Source organism: Panthera onca, chromosome B3 (assembly GCF_046562875.1).
Source record: "Panthera onca isolate mPanOnc1 chromosome B3, mPanOnc1 haplotype 2, whole genome shotgun sequence".
Lineage (NCBI taxonomy): Eukaryota > Metazoa > Chordata > Mammalia > Carnivora > Felidae > Panthera > Panthera onca.
This window is the reverse complement of record NC_138344.1, coordinates 62,634,051-62,658,800: the sequence shown is the minus strand read 5'-3', so window position 1 is coordinate 62,658,800 and position 24,750 is coordinate 62,634,051. Positions and strand designations below refer to the sequence as shown.

The 24,750-nt window shown below is 36.0% G+C and overlaps 1 protein-coding gene across 2 annotated transcripts in view; it reads left to right on the top strand.

Annotated features, from left to right (window-relative positions):
- BUB1B (BUB1 mitotic checkpoint serine/threonine kinase B) overlaps positions 1-24,750 on the top strand; it is a 51,164-nt gene that overhangs the window by 10,031 nt on the left and 16,383 nt on the right. For both annotated transcript variants that reach the window (XM_060618964.3, XM_060618962.3), the window contains exons 3-12: positions 625-684; positions 1,111-1,255; positions 6,377-6,573; positions 14,700-14,869; positions 15,974-16,188; positions 16,361-16,452; positions 19,923-20,152; positions 21,710-21,822; positions 22,350-22,465; positions 23,019-23,068. In XM_060618964.3, the coding sequence (XP_060474947.3) occupies positions 625-684; positions 1,111-1,255; positions 6,377-6,573; positions 14,700-14,869; positions 15,974-16,188; positions 16,361-16,452; positions 19,923-20,152; positions 21,710-21,822; positions 22,350-22,465; positions 23,019-23,068 (1,388 nt within the window). The remainder of the gene's footprint in view (positions 1-624; positions 685-1,110; positions 1,256-6,376; positions 6,574-14,699; positions 14,870-15,973; positions 16,189-16,360; positions 16,453-19,922; positions 20,153-21,709; positions 21,823-22,349; positions 22,466-23,018; positions 23,069-24,750) is intronic.

The following is a 24,750-nucleotide window of genomic DNA, read 5'->3' as shown; positions in this document are numbered from 1 at the left end:
GAGAGAGAAACCACATTCACATAACTCTTATTATAGTATATTGTTGTAATTGTTCTATTTTGTTATTGTTGTTGTTAATCCCTTACGATGCCTAATTTATAAATTGAACTTGTTCATAGGTATGTATGTACAGGAATGAAACAAAATATATATAGGTTTTGAAAGTATCCTGGATTTCAGGCATCCATTGGGTGTCTTGGAAAGTATCCCCCTACACAGAAAGGGGGGGGTTTCTGTATTATTATCCCCATTTTACAGATGAAGAGACTGAAAATAGAATTTAAACAGCTTGTTTAATGTCACTCTGCTAGCGATGAGTGGAGCTGCATTTGAACCTGGGGAGTCTTGTTCCCGAGCTTTAAACTGCTGTGTAATTCTGTTTTTTGATATGTTGTCTTAGAATTTGTTTATTTAATTTCTACATGTTTTGTCCCTCCTGTTTTGTTATCTGGAAGAAACTTGATGATTTCTATTTTTCTTCCTATTTAACAAAGCCTCAAACTCCAGTGCAGTTATTTGAATTGATGTTAAATACTTAAAAAAATTAATAAAAATGGAGGTGTGACATATTTATTTGGCTGTCATCGCTATTGCTTATGCTAACATTTTCTGTTTAAATTTCAGGGCATTTGAATCTGAAATTCGATTTTACACTGGAAATGATCCTCTGGATGTTTGGGATAGGTGGGTCTTTTTTATTTAACAAGGGCAATAGAAACTTAACAAATGAGTCCTTATGACCATACTTCTCAAATTAGGGTATCCAGAAGTATGTCAGAGTACAAAGTGGTGTCTTGGGGACATGGAGAGACAGAATAACCATAGTGTTTCTTCTTGAGGTGTTCAGGACTGAAGAAATTTCAACTTTGTGGCAGGCAGCTGAGAGCTACACCCTTTTTATCCCCATCCTCTTTATTTCCCAGAGGTATATGTTGGCAATATTTGGTAAAGCTCGAGGGATATAGACTTAGGACATGACATTGAGGACCTCTAAATAAACATACTTCCAATATATTAGATATTTCTGCCTAAGAAAGTCAAGAATGGGTCTTGGTGCAAGAACAAAAGTACACATTAAACTTTAAAATTATTTTTTTCCTTTCCATTCAGGTATATTAATTGGACAGAGCAGAACTATCCTCAGGGGGGGAAAGAGAGTAATATGTCAACATTATTAGAAAGAGCTGTTGAAGCGCTGCAAGGAGAAAAACGATACTATAATGATCCTCGATTTCTTAGTCTCTGGCTCAAATTGGTAAGTCGTTCCTCAAGTGCCATCTGAGTTTAAAATATTAAACCAAGAGGGGCTCCTGGGTGGCTTAGTCGGTTAAGCAGCCTACTTCAGCTCAGGTCATGATCCCGCAGTTTGTGGGTTCGAGCCCCGCGTCAGGCTCTGTGCTGACAGCTTGGAGCCTGGAGCCTGCTTCAGATTCTGTGCCTCCCTCTCTCTCTCTGCCCCGCCCCCATTCACACTCTGTCTCTCTCTGTCTCTCAAAAATGAATAAATATTAAAAGAAATTTTAAAAAATAAAATATTAAACGAAGAGATTTTTTTCTAGAGCTGTCTGGTACACACCAGAAAATGGCAACACTCAAGCCATTTAATAGATACTAAACATTTAGTAAATACTCAATGTTTGTTAAATTGGCTCTATTTAAAGATAGATTTTAATGTAAGGGTTTTTTACCCCTTTAAAAGTGATCATTGGGCTATGCAACTGTGCTGGCGGGGAGGGTGTGTAGGAGCCAACACATGGCAGTAGCATGATTGTTTGGGAACAAGTTTTGGTAGGTGATTCTGGTATTCCTTTGTCTCCTTTTTGAGAATCATTACCATAAAAAGGTAAATGTTTTTTATGTAGTATATTGCTACATCCAAAAATATCTGCCTGACCACTTTGTACTGTCTCATTTGACATGTAGTTCTTTTATCTAGAAAATTTTTTTATGAAAACATCTTCAAATAAAATAATGATATGGGTTTCCTAGGTATTTACTTCATTGATTTTATCCTAAAAGAGATTAGAATAAGTGATAAATATTTAGTCTAGAATGTTAGATAATAGATAACTAGATAATGGATAATTAGATACTTATAAAAATAAATTATTAAAAATTAAAAATAGGGAAAAATTAAAATAAATAAATAAATAAAAATAAAAATAAAAAAATAGGGGGCCACCTGGGTGGCTCAGTCAGTTGAGCATCTGGCTCTTGATTTTGGCTCAGTCATGATCTTGTGGTTTGTGGGTTCGAGCCCCACATGGGGCTCTGCATTGATAGCATGGGGCCTGCTTGAGATTCTCTCTCTCCCTGTCTCTCTGCCCCTCCTCTTCTTGTGCATGGACTCTCTCAAAATAAATAAATAAACTTAAATAAATAAAAATAAAAAATAGGCGTGGCTCAGTCAGTTGAGCATCTGACTCTTGATTTCAGCTCAGGTCATGATCCTAGGGTCATGGGAACGAGCCTCACGTCAGGCTTCATGCTGAGCATGAAGTCTTCTTAAGATTCTCTCTCTCTCTCTCTCTCTCTCTCTCTCTCTCTCTCTCTCTCCCCCTCTCTCTCTCTTTCTCTCTCACTGTTCCCCTCTCCCACTTGTGCATTCTCTCTACAAAAAATAATAATAATAAAAATCTATAAAAATAGATAATTCTATAACACTAAATAATTCAAAATAATAGAATATTTACAACAAGCGTTATAATATAAAATACTGACATTTAAAATTGATAAAATTTCTGGCTAAAACATATCTCTTGAGAGCTTATCTTAAACTTCAAATAGGGACTCCTAGGTGGCTCAGTAGGTTAAGCATCCTCCACTTGTGCTCTATCTCTCTCTCTCTCTCTCTCTCAAAAATAAATAAACATTAAAAAAAAAAAAAAAAAAAAAAACGTTCAGGGGTACCTGGGTGTCTCAGTTGGTTAAGCATCCGACTTCAGCTCAGGTCATGACCTGCTCTTCCCAAGTTCAAGCCCTGCATTGGGCTCTGTGCTGACAGCTCAGAGCCTGAAGCCTGTTTCAGATTCTGTGTCTTCCTCTCTCCCTCTCTGCCACTCCCCACTTGCGCGCTCTCTCTTCCTCTCAAAAATAAACACTAAAAAGAAATTTTAAAAAAACCTTCAAGGGGCGCCTGGGTGGCTCAGTCGGTTGAGTGGCCGACTTCAGCTCAGGTCATGATCTCGCGGTCCGTGAGTTCGAGCCCCGCATCGGGCTCTGGGCTGATGGCTTGGAGCCTGGAGCCTGCTTCCGATTCTGTGTCTCCCTCTCTCTCTGCCCTTCCCCCGTTCATGCTCTGTCTCTCTCTGTCTCAAAAATAAATAAAAAAAACGAAAAAAAAAAAAAAAAAAAAACCTTCAAATATTACTAATAAAGGAAATTAGGTAAATCCTGAAGGCATACCTATCTTGGTTTCCGTAGGACATTTGACATATTTTGGCATCATTATTGACAAGTTGGAGAAATTATCTTAGAAATATCAGTGATAGGAATTTATGACAAAGGATGATATCCAAAGAATGCTAAACAGATTTGTTAGCATGGGGACTATGGTCCCTGGTAGCATGCTGATGGATTTTGTTTTTCATTCTATCCTATATAATACTCTTAACTTATATAATGTTCTTATGTGTGATTTATTAAAGGTTTGGACTAGATAAACCTCTAAAGTAACTCTTAATCCTAGGATTCTATGATTATATTTACTTGGAACTATTAAAAGTAACAATTGGAATAATTTTTATGTTCATAAATGCTAACCTGGTGCTGGCACTAAAGAGTAATGACATTGTCATAACATAAACAGCATAGTCTAGACTAGTGCTACTGAAAGAATGGTCCGTGGAGTGTTCAAGATAAAAGTTCCGAATAAGCATTTAGAGGTTTGGTTAACAAATTTGACATTACCACAACATCCAAACACATCATCATTTTTCTAGTGACTTCTATTTCTATTGTAATTTTTAAAAATACCAGTCAACAATGGAATGGAAACTTTAAACACACACACACCGAAACTGGCCCCTTTACCACAGGCAGTCTAGTTTGAGAAGTACTGGTCTAGACACCCCTCATATTCAAATGATCAGCAATAATTGGAACATAGTAGATAGTTAGCAAGCATATTAATCTATTTTGCTGTTTTTATTTTTTCCCTTATGGTCAAGAGGAGTAACAGTTGGGTTCTTCACTCTACTCCTTTCTTTTGCTTTGCAGAAAACTTTCTCCACTCCAAGAGTTATTTTTATAAGGAATGACTACAATCTAGCTAAGGAAAAATTTGTTCTTAGAAAATATCCAGGATTTTGAGTTAAAGTATAAAATTGTTTTAGTTGGCTTGTTAGGGGTTACCAAAAAGATTTATTTAACTTTTGGATATATTAATCTAACTATGTGGTCCTTTTATTTATGTTATTTCTTAAGTGATCTCATTCAGCACTCTGGAATAACCTGATCTTTATTGGCTGTTTTATGCTGAACCAGAGCTATTCAGAAAGCCATTAACAAGTGCAGTCAATGTTAACCTTATTTATGTAGTAACAGATATCAAAGACCAGATCTGATACTGATAACATATTCAGAATTATAACTTTGAATCACCATCACATATGGGAAAACATCACTAATTGGGATAAGCAGAGAACTCCATTTACTGACTTACTACAAAATTAAACTATGAAATATTAATTGTTTTTGTCAAAGATATAAGTGGAGCATTTCATTTATTCAACCTTTTTCTACCAGACCCTGGTTAGGAACTGGAGATATAGTGGATAGCAATGTTTTGTGCCTTTGTGGAGCCTACTTTATTGGGAAAGACAGATGTTAAGCATTTAATTGTCACAAAAGAGAAAGAGAGAAGTATCGAGTTGTGTAGAAGGGAATACATAGAATGAGGACTTAACCTAGGCCAGACAATCAGGAGAGATGAGAGAAACTATATTTAGTAAATAAACAGGAGAAAATGTTAGCCTCCTTAGTAGTGTAAGAACTCCTAATTAGAACACTGAAATGCCATTTTTATATGAAATTAGAAACTTAAAATAGGTATTTTCTGTGAAATTAGTATTTGGGAATAATTACTAGCATTTTGAATTTGTATAACCCTTTTAGAAAGCAATTTGTTACTTTTTAACATAGTTCTACTTCTAGATATTTATCTTAAGGGAATAATATAAAACATGAAAGGTGGTGTGCATGAAGATATTTGTTACAGGGGTACCCAGTGGGTATGGGGGCTCAGTCAGTTAAGCCTCTGACTCTTAATTTCAGCTCAGGTCATGGTCTCATGGTTTGTTGGTTCAGGCCCCACATCAGGCTCTGTGCTGGCAGTGCAGAGCCTGCTTGGGATTCTCTCTCTCCCTCTTTCTCTCTGCCCGTCTCCCAATTGCATATGCTCTCTCTCTCTCTCTCTCTCTCTCTCTCACTCTCTCTCTCACTCTCTCTCTCACTCTCTCTGTCTCTCAAATAGACTTAAAAGAAAATATTTAAAAAAAAGATATTTGTCATAGAATTATTTTCTATCTGGGTAAAGTAGAAGCTGTATATCCAAAAAATAGGGGAATGGTTAAATGATGGAAGATTACTAGATAGAACATTATTCATCCATCTGAAAGTGATAAAGAGTAAGCAGAAGCATGGAAAAATGAACCCTGAACTGCTAAGTGGAATTAAAATTTCCTTATGATTAAAATTTTATAAATGATAAAAATCCTTTTATGCTATTTAAAATGATATATGTTCCTTTTTTTTCCTTAAGGGAAAAAAAGACTGAAGAAAATATGTCAAACTGTTAATGGTACAGGATTTTTATTGACATGTTCCCCCACCTTCTTACTACTAGAATTGTCTGCATTATAGCTGGTCTTAAAAGATCGCTTGTAAAATGCAGATTTGACCATATCATTCCTTTGCTTAGAGTTCTCCCACGGGAACACACATGCATTGGGTATCAGGTAAATTTAAAATCGATTAGCTTGACATTTAAGACCTGTCACACCTTTTTTTCCCAAACTCCTGTCTTGTCTGATCCCCACAAACTTTTAGTCTTCTCTGTCTTTGCTTATACTATTTTCTCTGTCTGGAATGCCTTTCCATTGCCATTTTCTACCAGATATAAGTCTATTCCTCCTTGAGGGCCACACTCAAATGTCATACCTTCTTGAAGTCTTCTCATCCCTTTTTCTTACAACTTAATCTCTTCTGTCTACTTTTTAGGTCTTACCAGTATGGCCCTTATAACGTTATATTATAATAAATACATATTTTTTCAATGCGGAAACTACATATAGTAATGCCAGTGATTTTTTTAGCACATAATAGACAGTAAATGAATAGAAATTGGTTAACTCTTAATGCTTTTAATTTGTTACAGGGGCATTTATGCAATGAGCCTCTGGATATGTACAGTTACTTACACAACCAAGGGATTGGTGTTTCACTTGCTCAGTTCTATATCTCATGGGCTGAAGAATATGAAGCTAGAGAAAACTTTAAGAAAGCAGATAAGATATTTCAGGAAGGGATTCAACAGAAGGCTGAGCCACTGGAACGACTGCAGTCACAGCACCGGTAAACTTCTCTGGAGCTTGTCTTTACTCTTTAAAACTAATAAATATAAATAGTTGTTTTTGCATCTGAATAAAATGCTCCCCATGGCAAGTTTACTTAGTTACTATTTAATTTTTTAAAAGATCTATTTAAATATTTTTTATTTAACATATAGTAAAATTTGTTTGGTGTATAGTTTTCACAATCGAATAGGGACATGTAACCATTACTGTGACCAAAATATCCGATAGTTCCATTGCTCCATAGAATTTCTTTATGCTCTCCCTTTGTAGTTCAACACTTAGGCTCACTCCCAATCCCTGGTAACCACTGATGTGTTTTCCAGCCCAGTAGTTTTGCCTTTTCCATGATATCATATACATTGCATCATATAGTATGTGTGGCCTTTTGAGTGTGTCTGCTTTCATTTAGCATATAATGCATTTCAGTTATTAAATTGGTTCTACTTTAAAGATGGATTTTATATGTATAGTCTGAATACCAGTCTTTTGTTAGATATGTGACTTGTAAATCTTTTCTCCCAGATTAACTGTTGACTATGTTTTTTCTTAACGGTGTTTTATAGAACAAAAGTTTTTAATTTCGGAGAATTCTAAAATCAATTATTTAAAATAAAATAAAATAAAATAAAATAAAATTTTTTTTTGTATGGATCATGCTCTTGGTATGTCTGAGAGCTCTGTTTAGCAAAAAGTTGCAAAGATTTTCTCCTAAGTTCTCATCTTGAAGTTTAAAAAAAATTTTTTTTTATTTGAATATAGTTGATACACAATGTTACATTAGTTTCAGGTGTATAACATAGGACAGATTTATACCTTATGCTGTGCTCACTGCAAGTAGTTACCGTAGCTCTCCATACAAAGCCATTATAATAGTATTGACTGTATTTCTTATGCTGTACCTTTTATTCCCATGACTTATTCATTACATAACTGGAAGCCTGTGTCTCCCTCTCACCCATTTGCCCATTTCCCCCTTTCCCCCAACTCCCTCCTCTGGCAGTCCTCAGTTTGTTCTCTGTATTTATAGGCCTGATTCTATTTGTTTAATTGTTCTTTTTTTTTTCTTTTAGATTCCACATGAGTGGAATCATACAGTATTTCTCTTTCTCAGTCTGACTTAGATCACTTAGCATAATAGGCTGTAGGTCCATCCATGTTGTATCAGTGGCACCATCATGCTTTTTTATGGCTGTGCAATCCATTATGCATATATATATATATATATATATATATATATATATACACCTTATCTTCCTTATCTATTTGTCTATCAATAGACATTTAGGTTGCCTTCTATATCTTGGCTATTGTAAATAATGCTGCAATAAACATAGGTGTGCATATATCCTTTCGAATTAATATTTTCATTTCCTTTGGGTAAATAAACACCCAGAAGTGAAATTATTGGACTGTATGGCATTTTTGTGGTTAATTTTTTGAGGAACTTCCATACTGTTTTCCACAGTGGCTATACTTATTTACATTCCCACCAACAGTGTGGGAGGGTTCCTTTTTCTCCACATTGTCATCAACACTTTTATTTCTTGTCTTTTTGAATTTAGCCATTCTGACAAGTGTCAGGTGATATCTCATTGTGGTTTTGATTTGCATTTTTCTTTTTTTTTTTTTTTTTGTCTATTTATTTTTGAGAGACAGCGTGAGCGGAGGAAGGGCAGAGAGAGAGACAGAGACATAGACAGAGTCTGAAGCAGGCTTCAGGCTCTGAGCTGTCAGCACAGAGCAGGCTCGTGGCTCGAACTCACGAACCGTGAGATCATGCCCTCAGCCGAAGTCAGACGCTTAACCAACTGAACCACCCAGGCGCCCCTGATTTGCATTTTTTCTGATGCTGAGTGATGTTGACCGTCTTTCCATGTGTCTGTTGGCCATCTATATATCTTTGGAAAAATGTCTATTCAGGTCCTATGCCCATTTTAAAATCAGAATGTTTGTTTTTTTGGTATTGAGTTCTATAAATTTTTGTATATATTTTGGATATTAACCCTTTATTGGAGATGTCATTTGCAAATATCTTCTCCCATTCAATAGGTTGCCTTTTTGTTTTTTGATGGTTTCCTTTGCTGTGCAAAAGCTTTTTATTTTGATGTAGTCCCATAGTTTATTTTCATCTTGAAATTCTTATAGTTTTACTTTTTACATACAGATCTCTGATCCATTTTGAGTTAATTTTTGTATAAGGTATTGATCAAGATTCTTTTTTTGCATATGAACCTCCATTTGTTCTTGTGCCCCTTGTTGAAAAGACTTTCTCCATTGAATTGACTTTGCACCTGTGTCGTAATCATATTTGAGGGGTGCCAGGGTGGCTCAGCCGGTTAAATGTTCCACTTTGGGTAGGGTCATGATTTCACTGTTTGTGGGATGGAGCCCTACATAGCACTCTGCGCTGGCAGTGCAGAGCCTGCTTGCGATTCTCTCTTTCCCTCTGCCCCTTCCCTGCTTGTGCTCCAGTGTGCATGCATGTGCACGCTCTCTCTCAAATAAGTAAACATTTAAAAAACTTATGTTTGACATCAAAAAATTATGTTTGTGCAGTTATTTCCGTTTCTCTATTTTGTTCTTTTGATCTATGTATTCATTAGTGTATATCACAGTATCTAGATTACTGTAGCTTTATTTGTAAGTCTAGAAATCAAAAAACAGGAGACCTCCAACTTTGTTCTTCTTTTAGCTTCTTTTTAGCTGGAGTTCCTAGGGGCGCCTGGGTGGCGCAGTCGGTTGAGCATAGGACTTTGGCTCAGGTCATGATCTCATGGTTTGTGAATTCGAGCCCTGGGTCGGGCTCTGTGCAGACAGCTCAGGGCCTGGAGCCTGCTTTGGATTCTGTGTCTCCCTCTCTCTCTGCCCCTCCCCTGCTTATGCTCTGTCTCTCTCTCTCTCAAAAATAAACAAACATTAAAAAAAAATTTTTTTAAATAAATAACTAGAGTTCCTTTGACTTTCTGTACAAATTTTAGAATCCGCTTTCTGGGATTTTGATTAGTATTGAGCATGAATTTGGTATAGTTCTCCTTTTATTTAGATCTTTGATTTCTTTGAGTAAGCTTTGAAAGTGTTTTGGGGGGGGAGGGGCAGAGAGCAGTGCAGAGCCTGATGTGGGGGGCTCAAACTCTCAAATGGTGAGATTGTGACCTGAGCCGAAGTGGCATGCTTAACCGACTGAGCCACCCAGGCACCCCATGGTAGTATTTGTGTTTGAGGAATTGATTCGTTTCATCTATGAGTTTATGAGCATAGAGTTGTTTATAGTATTCCTTTATTTTCCTTTTAATGCCTTTAGGTTATGTAGTGACCTCCCCTCTTTCATTCCTGATATTGGTAATTGTGTCTTCTCCTTTTTCTCCTAGTCTGGCTAGAAGTTTATCGATTTTATTGATCTTTTTAGAGAACCAGCTTTGGTTTTATTGCTTTTTCTCAATTAGCTTTCTCTTCTTATTTTTATTAATTTCTCCTCTTTATTATTTCCTTCTTTGTGCTTTCTTTGAGTTTAACTTGCTCTTTTTCTAGTATAAGGTGACAAGTTAGATCAACTGATATAGATCTTTCTTTTCTAATATAAAAAATTTCTTTTCAAGCACTGCTTTAGCTATCCCCTACAAATTTTGATACAATACTATATTTTTATTTTCACTCAGCTCAAAAATTTCTGATTTCCCTTATGTTGTCCCTTTGACCTGTGGGTTATTTAAAAGTATATAAATTTAATTAAGAAATATTCAGAGATTTTTCAGATGTCTCTCTGTTATTGATTTCTAGTTTAATTCCATTATGGTTAGAGAACATAATTTGTATGTTTTCAGTTTTTTAAAATTTATTAAGTTTTGTCGTATGGCCCAGAATATGGTCTGTCATTGGTGAATATTCCATGGACACTTGAAAAATATGTGTTTTGTGCTGTTTGGCAATGTAATGTTTTTTAAATGTTATTTAGGTCTGTTGTGGTCTTCTGTGTCCTTGCTGATTTTCTACTTATTCTATCTGTTACTCAGAGAAGAATTTTGAATTCCCTTTTATTGTGAATTTGTCTCTTCTTTAAGTCCCATTTTTTTGCTTTATATATTTCGAAGTTCTGAAGGATACATATTTAGAATTGATCCCTTTATCATGATATAATAACTACAGTATCTTTATCCTTGGTTATATACACTTTGAAGTCTTCTTGGTCTGATATTAATATAGCTACTCTGGCTTTCTTTTGTTTATATGATATATCATTTCTCTTTCTTTTCTTTTTTTTTTTTTTTTTTAACAGTTTTAGAGTTGTGTGACCATCACCACAATCTAATTTTAGAACATTTTTAACACCCCAGCATGAACCCCATACTCATTTGTAGTCACTCCCTATTCCCTCTCACCCACTTCCAGGCAACCACTTACCTGCTTTCTGTCTCTAGGTTTGCCTATTGTAGGCATTGCACATAAATGGAATCCTGCATTATGTAGTCTTTTGTGACTGGCTTCTTTCACTTGGCCTAATCTTTTGAAGGTTCATCCCAGTATATTCATCATTGATGAACATAGTTGTATTATATATTAATATTTTATTCCTTTTTTTTTTTTTTTTTTTTTTTTTTTTTATTTTATTCCTTTTTATTGCTCAGTAATATGTCATTCTGTGGAAAGACCAGATTTTGTTTATCCATTCATTCATTAATGAGCATTTAGATAGTTTCCATTTTTTGTCTTTTGTGAAATACTCCTGCAAACATTCATGATACAGGCTTTTGTATGGATTTTCTTTAATTTTTATCTTATCTATGTCTTTTTATTTAAAGTGGGTTTCTTACACACAGCAAATAGTTGAGTCTTGCTTCTCAGCTCTCACAGTGTCTGTTTTTAAATGGTGTGTTTAGAACATTTACTTTAATTATTAATTTTTTTGGATTTAGATCTATTATTTTATTATTTGTTTCCAATTTGTTCTCTTTTATTCCTTCCTCTATTGCCCATTTCCTGCCTTCTTTTGGATTGTCTGAATATTTTTTTTTTTAATTTTTTTTTTAACGTTTGTCTATTTTTGGGACAGAGAGAGACAGAGCATGAACGGGGGAGGGGCAGAGAGAGAGGGAGACACAGAATCGGAAGCAGGCTCCAGGCTCTGAGCCATCAGCCCAGAGCCTGACGCGGGGCTCGAACTCATGGACCGCTAGATTGTGACCTGAGCCGAAGTCGGACACTCAACCGACTGAGCCACCCAGGCGCCCCTGTCTGAATATTTTTTAATATTTCATTTTAATTTATTTTATTGGCTTTTTTGTCTGTTACTATTTTTTTAGTGGTTGCTCCAGGGTATATTATAAACATGCGTAACCTCTAATAGTCTACTCAGAGGTAATATATTACCACTTCAAGTAAAATATAGAAGCTTTATAACCATATAGGTCCCTTTATCTTCCCTACTTTTTTGATACACTCGTCATGTGTATTATTACATCTAAATACACTGAAAACCCCACTAGACAATGTTATAATTTTTGCTTTCAACAGCCTTACATATTTTAAAGAACTTTGGAGGAAAATGGTCTTTTGTATGTATCATTTCTCTTTCTTCATTCCTGAAGTCCCAAGTTCTCCTCTAGTATAATTTCTCTTTAGCCTAAAGATGTTTGGCCATTCATTTAGAGTGAGCCTATGGCCAATAAATTCCCTTAGTTTTTCTTCATCTAAGAATGTCTTCATTTCGTTTTAATTCCTAAAGGATATTTTCCTTTTTTTTTTTTTTTTTTTAATTTTTTTTCAACGTTTATTTATTTTTGAGACAGAGGAGACAGAGCATGAACAGGAGAGGGGCGGAGAGAGAGGGAGACACGGAATCTGAAACAGGCTGCAGGCTCTGAGCTGTCAGCACAGAGCCCGACGCGGGGCTCAAACTCACAGGCTGTGAGATCATGACCTGAACCGAAGTCGGACGCTTAACCGACCAAGCCACCCAGGCGCCCCTTAAAGGATATTTTCAATGGATGTAGAATTCTGGGTCAACAGTTCTTTTCTTTTGGTATTTTAAAGATGTTGTTGCACTGTCTTCTGGACTGCATGATTTCTGATGAGAAATCTGTGGTCATTTGATTGGTTCCTTCTCTATATGTATTGTGTTGATTTTCTCTGGGTGCATTTAAGATTTTTGCTTTTAACATTATTATTCAGAAATTTGATTATGGTGTGTCTAGGTGTGATTACCCTTGCATTTAATCCATTTGGGGTTTACTGAGTTTTTGAATTTATAAATGTATGCCTTTTACAAAATTTAAAAAATTTTTAGCCCTTCTTTAAAAATGTTTTTTCTGTACTTACTATATCTCTTTTTCTGGGACTTCAATTACACATATATTAGACCTTTTGATATTGTTCCATAGGTCCCTGAAGCTGTCTTTTTTGTTGTTTTAGTTTTTAATTTTTTAACCTTTTTTCTTTCTGTTCTTCAGAGTGGCTAGTTTTTATTGATTTGTCTTCAGGTTCATTTACTCTTTCCTCAGCCATCTCCAGTCTGATATTGAGTCCATCCAGTAATTTTTTTATTTCACATAATGTGTTTTTCAGGTCTAAATTCTCCTTTTGATTCTTTTTTATAGTTTCTGTGTCTCTGCTGAGAACTTCTGTTTTTTTATTCCTTTCAAATATTTTTACCTTTATCTCATGGAGCATTGTTATAATAACTGCTTTTAAATCTCTATGTGAAAATTCCCAGCACCTAGGTTATCTTGATATTGATATGTGTTGCTTGCCTTTTCCTTTGAGAATTGATCACATTTTACTGGTTCTTGGTCTGTCAGGTAATTTTGGATTATATCCTGGACATTGATCCCGATACTATGTTATTAGACTCTGAGTTCTGTTGATTGATATTCTCTGGAGAACGTTGATACTTTTGTCTTAGAAGGCAACCAACCTTCAGATATCCTAAGTTCTTTCTTATGTAGATAGTGGTTCCATTGTTAGTTCAGTTTTCAAGACCTTTGGGTCTATCCCATATGTAGGCTGCTCAGGAGTTAGTCTAGGTCTTGGGTCATGGTTTATATCAGAGTTCAGTCCTCAAAGCCTTTTCTGTGCTGCTTGGGGCCTGCCCTGTGCATACATAGCTCAGAACTGAGTCCAGGGCTTGTGCCAATTCATGTAGAGAATTAGGAGATCCCCTTCTTAAGTTCATCCTCTCTAATATCTCTCCCACATTCATTGGCCCGCAGAGTCCCCTTTTCCAAGTATTCTGGCCAGAAAGATGAGGTTTTAGCTTCCCACACCATCATGGCAACAATTTTAAACCACAAGAGAAAAAAGAAGAAGAAAAAAAAAAAAACAGGAAACAACCCTGTGTGGGTTGTTTCTTCAAGTTTGACTCCTCTCTACAGTCCACTTGCTTTTGTTTACTTTGCAGAAGCCTCAGTTGCTTTTTTTGTAGTTTGTTTAGAGTTTTAAATTCTACCCAGTGAGAGAGAGGCTACCATGGCCTTACTCCATTTTGGCCAGTACCCTCAGTTTATTCTATATTTTTTGTTTTTTTATTTTTTCTTTTTAAACTCTTGATAATACTTAAGGCTTTGGCAGCAGGACAGGAAGTTTAATCTTCAAACTTCTGCCAGCTTTGCTAAAGTAAAATGTCATGTGGGATACATCTTCATTTGATATGGTTTAGGAAAAAATGGTATAGAGGGGAGAGTGTGCATAGAGAGAGAAAGAGACATAGACAGTGACAAAATAGATGTGGCAAGATGTTAACAGTTGGTGAATCTAGGTGAGGAGTATATGGGTGTTCATTTACACTTGCAATAATTTGTAAGTGTAAGCTTTGTAATAAAATGTTGATGGGGAACTCTGATTTTAATAAATTCTTTAATCTTAGTCACCCTGCTCTGATCCTCAGATCAACCTAATGGTGCGCTTCAGAGTATGCTAATTGGTCAAACTTGGACATTTAAAGGGGAGGCTAAACCATTCTATTCCAAACCTTCTCTCTGATTTCAAGGTAGCTTTCTTTATTTCTGACATAATAAACATTTTCTGTGGGCTATTCCTCTATATTTCTTCTCCCTTGTTTTAACAAGTTAGATATTTGATTCTGTGAGTAGTGTTCATCTCCCCAAGGGTTAATTGTCCATTCTCTTACTTTAGACAATTTCAAGCTCGAGTGTCTCGGCAAACTGTGTTGGCACTTGAGAAAGAAGAGGAAGAGGAAGTATTTGGATCTTCTGTACCACAACGAAGCACACTGGCTGAACTAAAAAGCAAAGGGAAAAAGACAGCTAGAGCTCCAATCAGCCGTGTAGGAGGTGCTCTCAAGGGTAAGTTTGTTAAGTGTTATTATGGGAAGCTCTTAGTCTCGGGTGGTGGGCAAATTATGTAAAGAGATAACGTATAAATATATATGTGGATACTGTCCTAGTTTTCTGAATACTAGGTAGCAAAAAGAAGGAAGTCTTCAGAGAGCTGAGATTACAGTATGCAGTAAAACCAAAACATGTCAGCAATTTTGTGTCTTAATTAAGAAAGACCTAATATATAGGAAGCATCAAGAGTTTCTGAACTTGAGTTGTTAGTTGAAAGAAGATATTCAATAATATAGCTAGTATTGTCAAATTAAACTTACATAAAACCAAAGCCTCAGAGAATGTGTTAATATGGTCTTCAAGCTTTTTGGGGGCCAGAAATTAGACTCTCCTTTGTGCACATAAAGATGATTAACCATGGGCTTTTTTTTTTTTTTTTTTTTTAAATTCACTACGTTTAGGGAAGTTTTAGATTTACAGCAAAATTGGGCAGAAAGTATAGAGAGCAATAAGCTTTTACTACATTTATAGCAGTTAGACCTATAGACCAGAATTTTGAAAAATCTCTAACTCCTTTCCTGGTATTAACTTACCATTATTCAAAATGTATCCTAGAATTAGTGTATAGGGAGTATATAGACCTAAAGAATACTTCATCCAGATCATACTGAAGCTTGGTTGTAATAAAGAACCCCATAACAGACAGCACCACTAATAAATGGGCTAATTTATCTTCTCTAGATTCAGCACATTGCAGCTTATTTGCATTGAGAGAAAAATTTTAAATTGAAAAATGACAATTTAGGTTAGGTTAATCTCTGAGAAAACTAGACAATGTTAGAATGGTGACTGAAGGAAGAGGTAGAACTTTTTAAAATATCTATAAATAAAAGATTGGAAGTGAGGGAAAGGAGGGACAGTATAAGTAACAAACAGAATGGATTCAAAAGTCAGTAATTCGATTCATTTAAGGTTTTAAAATATTATTTTAAAAAATCTCTTTGTTTCTATGGTAGTAGAAGTAATCGCCTTGATTTGAGGAATGATTGGGTATACTTTATCTGGCATCTAGATTGATAATTAAAGATTTTACTTAAAGTTTTAATGTTTTTCTCCTAGCTGCAAACCAGAACAGAGGACTCCAAAATCCAGTTCCTCAACAGATGCAAAGTAATTCCAGAGTTACTATTTTTGATGAAAATGCTGATGAAGCCTCTAGAGCAGAGTTGTCTAAGCCTACAGCTCAGCCGTGGATAGCACGCCCTGTGTCCAGGGCCAAGGAGAACGAGCTGCAAGCAGGCCCATGGAACACAGGCAGGCCTTTGGAATACAGGGTAAGGACTTTTGGATCCAGTGTATTTGCACACATAACACAGACCTCACATTTTGAGTAGAGAAGTAGTTTCAGCATCTCTTTTAATTCCTCTTGAATAATTAGGCATGGTCTGTATATATTGTGTTAGAATGGAACACTATGGTAATTTTCATTTTCTTCTGCATCGCCAGACTCGTGGCAGTACGGCTTCTGTGACAGCAGTACCTTCTCTGCTTCCCAGTTTTACTCCATATGTTGAAGAAACTGCACAACAGCCAGTTATGTGAGTTTGATTTCCAGACATTTTGAGGTGGAAATTATTAACAGTGAGCAGGGACACCTATCTTGGTTCCCAAGAGCATTTCCTTCTTTGTGGAGATGAAAGTAACCAGACACATTTTGTTTTCTTTCTTCTTTTTTTTTTTTTTTTTTTAATGTTTATTTATTTATTTTTGAGAGAGAGAGAGAGAGAGAGATAAGAGAGCAAGTGGGGGAGGGACAGAGAGAGAGGGAGATACAGAATCCAAAACAGGCTCCAGGCTCTGAGCTGGCATCCCAGAGCCCGACGTGGGGCTCAAAACCCACGAACTGTGAGATCATGACCTGAGCCGAAGTCCAGCACTTAACCGACTGAGTGAGCCACCCAGGCTCCCCCTTATTCTTTTTTTTTTTTTAAAGATTGTTTTGACCATTCTGGTCCCCTTGCAATTCCATTTGAATTTTAGGATCATCTTGGTAATTTCTGCAAAATAGCCAGCTGGGATTGTGATACAGATTGTGCTCTGAATCTGTAGATCAATTTAATGAATATTGCCATCTTAATAATATTAAATCTTCAGCCCCATGGACATGGTATATCTCTTATTTATATCTTCTTTCATTTCTTTCAACAGTGTTTCATAGTTTTCAGAATAAAATTTTACACTTTTTATTTATTATTTTTTTTTATTTTTTAAATGTTTATTTATTTTTGAGACAGCACACGTGGGAGAGGGGCAGAGAGAGGGGACAGAGGATCCAAAGTAGGCTCTGTGCTGACAGCAGCAAGCCCAATTGTGGGGCTTGAACTCACAAACTGCGAGATCATGACCTGAGCTGAAATTGGACTCTAAACTGACTGAGCCACCCACGTGCCCCAAAGTTTTACACTTTTTAAAAAAATAAGTAGGTGTTATTTTTTGAGCTGTCTTAGGTTTATAGAAAAATTGTACAGCATTCCCATGTACTTCCTCCTCAACCCTGCACACAATTCTACCTATTAACATCTTGCATCAGTGTGATTCATTTGTTGTAATTGACGCACCAATATTGATACATTATTAACTAAAGTTTATAGTTTATTAGTACTCACTCCAGTGTGTTCTACAGTTCTATGGGTTTTTCATGTGTCCATCATTACAGTGTCACATGAGTAGTTTCACTGCCCTAAAACGTCCCTGCATTCCAGTAGTTCATTTATCCCTCCCTCAACTCCCTGGCAACCACTGATCTTTAAATTGTCTTTATAGGGGCGCCTGGGTGGCTCAGTAGGTTAAGCATCCGACTTCAACTCAGGTCACGATCTCACGGTCCGTTGAGTTCGAGCTCCGAGTCAGGCTCTGGGCTGACGGCTCAGAGCCTGGAGCCTGCTTCAGATTCTGTGTCTCCCTCTCTCTCTGCCCCTCCCCCGTTCATGCTCTGTCTCTCTCTGTCTCAAAAATAAATAAACGTTAAAAAAATAAAATTAAAAAAAAAAATTAAAAAAATAAATTGTCTTTATAGTTCCGCCTTTTCCCAGAAGTCCTATAGTTGGAAAAAAAAAAACAGTATGTAAGCTTTCCAGACTGGCTTTTCTCAGTAATAAGAATTTAAGGTTTCTTCATGTCTTTTTGTGGCATAATAGCTCATTTATTTTTAGTGCTGAATGATATTCCATTGTATGGATATTTATCCATTTGTGGGAAGACATCTTGCTTGCTTCCAATTTTGGCAATTATGAATAAAGTTACTATAAATACTTGAGTGCAGAGTTTTATATAGACATAAATTTTCAACTCATATAGCTGGATTCGATTTTAAGACTAAGTTTATCTTTGTAAGAAAGTGCCAAACTATCTTCCAAAGTGGCTGTACCATTTTGCATTCATTCATACCAGCAGTGGTATGATAGTTCCTAATCCTCCACATCCTTGTCAGCATTTGGTGTTGTCAGTATTTTAGATTTTAACCATTCTAATAGATATGTTGTGGTATCTCGTTATTGTTTTAATTTGTAATTCCCTGATAATATATGATTGAGCATCTTTTATGTGCTTGCTTGCCATCTGTATATTTTTTTGGTGTCTAGTCACATTTCTTTTTTAAAAATTATTCTGAAATACTTCATTCTTTTGGTGCTATTGTAAATACAAATGTTCTCTTAGTTTCATTTTCAGATTGTTCATTGTATAAAATACAATTGATTTTTATATATTAATTTTATATTCTGCTTCTTTGGTGAACTCATTATTAGCTCTAATAATTTTTATGATAGATTCTTAGGATTTTCTATATGTAAGATCATGTTATCTGCAAGTAGAGACCATTTTACTTCTTATCCCATTTGGATGCCTTCTTTCTTTCTTTTTTCTTTCTTTCTTTCTTTCTCTCTTTCTTTCTCTCTGCTTTCTTTCTTTCTTTTTTTTTTTTTTTTTTAACCTAATTGCCCTGGCTAGAACTTCCAGTACAGTTTTGAATAGAAGTGGCAAGAATGGACCTTCTTATCTTGTTCCTGATCTTAGGGGAGAAGCATTCAGTCTTTCATTATTAAGTATGATGTTTGTGTGGGGTTTTTGTAGATGTCCTTTATCAGATTGAACAAGTTGAGGAAGCCTTTTAAGTATGTAGATGCTTGGACCCTAGCATTAAAGGTTCTGATTTAGTGGATCTGGTGTAGGGATCAGATATCTTTAGTTGTAAAAAGGCATATAAGGAAATAAAAGGTATATAAGTGATTCTGATCCATAGCCAGAATTGAGAACGTCTGCCCCATTTTGTGTGAAGTACTTTATGCTTCATTCTTTTCAAACCTATATTAGTACTCTCATTTTCTCCCCCTCAGCTGAGAACCTTGAACTTCACATTATTAATTCCCTAAATGCTGTATTCCTAACTAACTGTTTTTGGTGTGAAACAGTAGAAAATGGGCTGTAATGTAGAGGTTAACTTTCTTTCATTTGGGTTTTTTTTTAAGTTTATTTTAAGTTTTTTTTTTTTGTTTTTTTTTTTTTAAGTTATTTTGTGAGAGAGAGAGTGCATGCCTGCTAGCAGCAAAGGGGCAGAGAGAGAGGGGGAGAGAGAATCCCAAGCAGACTCTGCACTCACAGTGCACAGAGCCAGATGCGGGGCTCAGCCCCATGAACCATGAGATCATGACCTGAACTGAAATCAAGAGTTAGACGCTCAACTGACTGAGTCACCCAGATATCCCTCATTCATTGGGTTTGATTAAGATATGATATTCACATTTATTTTCACCTATAAGGTATATAACCTATTTGATTACCCTTATGGTTAATTTCCTGCCTCATCATAACATTGTACTACTCAGAACATAATTGTTGATGACCTGTGTGAATTATTTTTTAGCCTTTTTCCTCAATCTTCTTTGTTTTTATTTTTTGAAATCAATTATACATAGTCGTGCCACTGACATCGTTTCTATGTTCTGTCAAGACATAAAAGAAATAATTCATTTGATCTGTATGGTGAATAATAATTATTTTGCTTCCTTAGGACACCATGTAAAATTGAACCCAGTATAAACCACATTCTAAGCACAAGAAAACCTGGAAAGGAAGAAGGAGATCTTCTGCAAAGAGTTCAAAGCCATCAGCAAGAGTCTCAGGAGAAGAAAGAGAAGATGATGTATTGTAAGGAGAAGATTTATGCAGGAGTAGGGGAGTTCTCCTTTGAAGAGATCCGGGCTGAAGTTTTCCGGAAGAAATTAAAAGAGCGAAGGGAAGGTATGTGTATTAATCTAGTTCACAGAAGAATTTCTTCTTAACTGCCCATTATTTTCTCAAGCATTCCCTCTATTCGAGTGAAGCAGCTCTGATCATGGTAACCAGAAACCTTTTTTTTTTTTTTTTTGCTAAGTCCAGTGGCCATTTCTCAGTCTTGGTCTTTATTTATTGACCTTTTGCCTTCATTTGACACAGTTGATGAACTACTTCTTTATGAAATGCTTCTCTTGGCTTTTTCCTTGGTGTGTATTCCCTCTCAGTTTCCTTTACTGCTATTATTCTCATCAGAGACCTCTTCTTGAGGCCCAGGATAGAGTCTTGGAATATTCCAGTTATCCTTTCTTTCTACAGGTATCAGTAAGTAATGTATTAAATACTATTTACAAGCCATGGACTCTCAAATTTATATCTCCATCCCTGACATTTCACCTGAACTCCAGACTCCTATTTAGTTGCTTGTATCTATTGGCTATTCTAATAGACATTTTAATCTCAACATAGCCAGAACAGAATTATTGATTTCTGCCACAAACAACATCCCAGCATGTGTACACACAGTATGTGTGTACACATACCATAGGCATCCCCATTTCAGTAAAAGGCAACACCATGCACCCAGATGGTTAAAGCCAAAAAAAACCAGAAGTCATCTCTGATCCCTCTTTCCATACCATTCCCCGACATCTAATGGGTAAGCCTATCAACTTTACCACCAAAATATTCCCACATCTTTATCACCATTCTCATTATTTTTTTTTTATTTTTTTTACCATTCTCATTATTAATCCAAACCACCATCTTTTGGGTAGACTACTGCAACTAGACTTTCTGCGCTCATTCTGGCCTTACCATAGTCCATTTTGCTCACAGCAGATGAGCATTTTATAATATTAAAATGATCTTCCCTGCTTACTGTTTTTTTTTTTTTTTTCTAATGTTTATTTATTTTTGAGAGAGAGAAAGAGAGAGCACAAGCCGGGGAGGAGCAGAGAGAGGGGGAGACACAAAATCCGAAGCAGGCTCTAGGCTCTGAGCTGTCCGCACAGAGCCCTACATGGAGCTTGAACTCGTGAACTGCGAGATCAGGACCTGAGCCAAAGTCTGATGCTTAACCGACTGAGCCACCCAGGTGTCCCTTCCCTGCTTACCGGTCTTAAGTAGCTCCTGACCTCCATCCCCCTACTCAGTCACACATTCTCACATCACCTATTTCATTTTATTTTTAACACTGATTTTCTTGTTAATTTGTGTGTGTGTGTGTGTGTGTGTGTGTGTCCCCTTAGGTTGGATGTTAGTGTCACATGACCAAGGACTTTGTATTATGCACCACTGAAATATAAATGCTCAGAGTTGTGCTTGGCACATCACAAATATTCTGGTTTTTATTGACTAAGTAAATGAATGAACAGAGACCTAGACCTCAATTAGAGGACTTTGTTCCATCTATATTATTATCTGTAATATTAGTATGTTTGTTGAGGCCATGAGCTCCGAAGACAGTTTTTGACAATAAATTGCTATGAGGAATAATGCATCAGCCAACCTTACCCTTTCTAGCTGAGCTACTGACCAGTGCAGAGAAGAGAGCAGAAATGCAGAAACAGATTGAAGAGATGGAAAAGAAGCTAAAAGAAATTCAAACTACTCAGCAAGAAAGAACGGGTGATCAGGTCATTTCTCTTTTTTTTTTTTTAATATAGAAAACTATGCTTATTGAAACAAATTTAAACAATATAAAAGCACAGAAGGTAAAAGTCCTCCCAAATCCATTCAGTTTCTGGTAGTTTCATAGCTATTAGTAGCAATTAAGTCCATCAGGAAAGTAATTTAACAGATGAAGACTGCAAATGGAAATTGTGTCACTAGAAGTGACAGTTTATTGACTTCTTAGTTACACTCTAAACTATTATTTTGTAGTTTCTGACCTTTAGCTTTTTGTTCTAGTCATGTTCCCCTGAATGGGGTTACCCAAAGAAATTTAGTAAATCTTGACGCTGCCCAGTTGAGTAAAACAGAACCAGTTTATACTAGGAACATAAATTATTAGAAAGAAGTTTTATAGTATAGATATTGTATATGGTTAGTGGATATCTAGGGGAAGAGTATGGTAAACCTAATTTCGGAGCTAACGCTTGAAAATAGGTAGAATTTTGTAGGTAGGAGAGACACATTGATTTTGTGTGTTTAATGCAAATAGCAAGAAGAGAAGATGCCTACGAAGGAAACAGCTGAACTGCAAATTGCATCAGAGTCTCAGGAAATACCAGGAATGGCTCTATCCAATTCTGTTTGTCCAGTAAACTCTTGTGCCAGGTAGGACCGCATTGGCGGATGGGATAATGCTTATAGGAGGCCATTTAGAACCAATCTTTGACTCTAGTGACTTGAAGTCTTTCATACTATCAAGACGTAACTTTTGCAAGTCTTTGTCACAACATAAGCTCTGATGCTGATGAAGGAAGACAGGGTACAGACTTTTTTCCATTAAAAAAATAGTATGTTTCTTAAACAATCAAATATAATTTTTAAAAGATAAAACCACCCATTTCTACCACCAAGAGATTACTGCTATTAACATAAGTATATCCTTCTGTGTTCTGTTTTTGTTTTGTTTGATGAAAATAAGAGTTTACTATTTTGTAATCGATTTACACTGTTAATGTTATGATATCCATTATCAAATATACTTGTATAACATTTTTAATGACTGAAGGTTTTATCTTCTTAAAGAATTTGGCTAGACAGTATCAGAATATTTTCTCTATCGTAGAGTGAGGATTATATTTGATGAAAACCCCTCTTGGACTTTTAAGATAATTCTTTCTGTGGGTACTTAGCACATGTTTTAAAACAAGTTTCTTTCCAGGGAGACTTCACTTGCAGAAAACATTTGGCAAGAGCAACCTCATTCTAAAGGTGAGTTGTATTTGATAATCTCATGAAAAACTTGGTGATAACAAACACATTATGTAATATGTAGTATATATTTTTCTTAATTATGGTAAAGGGAATTGTAATAAAACAGAGGGAACCATGGAATTCAGTTATAAGCATATGATTTAGGATAGGATAGACATTTAAGAGAGTGGTTTTTGTTTTGGTAAGATTCCTCAATGCTTTGAAATGCTTAAATGTAAATTTAAATTTGTATTAACTACCAAATAATATTCCACCTTAGCTAGTGTATACTGAGCTATCAGTAGGATCCAGCAGCCAAGAAAGTAGTTTTTTGGAAGAAAGGAAAAAAAAGTTTAAAACTAAAGCTATTTTATATTCACATTTGTTCTCTTTTCACTTAAAAATAGTTTAAAAGTTGTAAAAGATAAATATCCACCTATGAGTAGTTTAAAAAAAAAAAAGAATCAGATTGAACCCCTAATTTTAACCACCAGTTTGTAGGAAATACAAAACCTGGAGGAACATGTTAAACAACTTAAGGGGATGTAATTGACGAAATATATAGAGCATTATAGAGCAAACATTGTAGTTGAACAAAAAATTACTAAAACAACCAACAAACCCTATAGAATCAAAGTGTTTTAAGAGGCATTTAAGGGGCACCTGGGTGGCTCGGTTCATTGAGCATCCAACTCGATTTCAGCTCAGGTCATGATCTCAAAGTTGATGAGTTCGAGCCCCGCCTTGGGTTCCACACTGACAGTGCAGAGCCTGCTTGCTTGGGATTCTCTCTCTCCCCCTTTGCCCCTCTCCCCACTCATGAGTACTCTCCCTCTCTCTCTAAAATAAAATAAAAAATTTTAAAACAGGCATTTCAACCATAGTATATAAATCTCACTTTGCATTCCCAGTCCCAACTTTCTAAACAATTTTGGTAAAATGTGAATCTTCTGACTGGATATATGACACTCAGAAATATTTAATCCTATAGGTATGTTTTGAGATTATTCCCTTTTGAAAGATCCTCTCTCTTTTAGAAATATATATTGAAATATTTACAGATGAAATGATGTGATATCTTGGATTTGCTTTAAAATAATACAGAGCAGGGGCGCCTTGGTGGCTCAGTCGGTTAAGTGTCCGACTTCAGCTCAGGTCATGATCTCACAGTTCGTGGGTTCAAGCCCCACATCGGGCTTTCTGCTGTCAGCGCAAATCCCACTTCGGATTCTCTGTCTCCCTTGCTCTCTGCCCCCCCACCCCGACACTCATACTCTCTCTCAAAAATAAACATTAAGAAAATTTTAAAAAATAAATTAATTAGCCCTAGTGTTTAAAAAAATAATAATAAATAATAAAATAAAATAATCCAGAGCAGGGGCACCTGGGTGACTCAGTCGGTTGAGCGGCCGGCTTCGACTCAGGTCATGATCTCACGGTCCATGGGTTCAAGCTCCACGTTGGGCTCTGTGCTGACATCTTGGAGCCTGGAGCTGCTTCAGATTCTCTTTGTCTCCCTCTCTCTCTCTGCCCCTCCCCTGCTTATGCTTGTTCTCTCTCTCTCTCTCTCAAAAATGAACAAAAATTAAAAAAAAAAATTTTTTTTTTAAATAAAATAAAATAATCCAGAGTGAGGTTGGGTTTAGGAGGTAGTAGTAGGAGGTAGTGGTAGTGAATAAAGATGAAACACAATCAGCCAT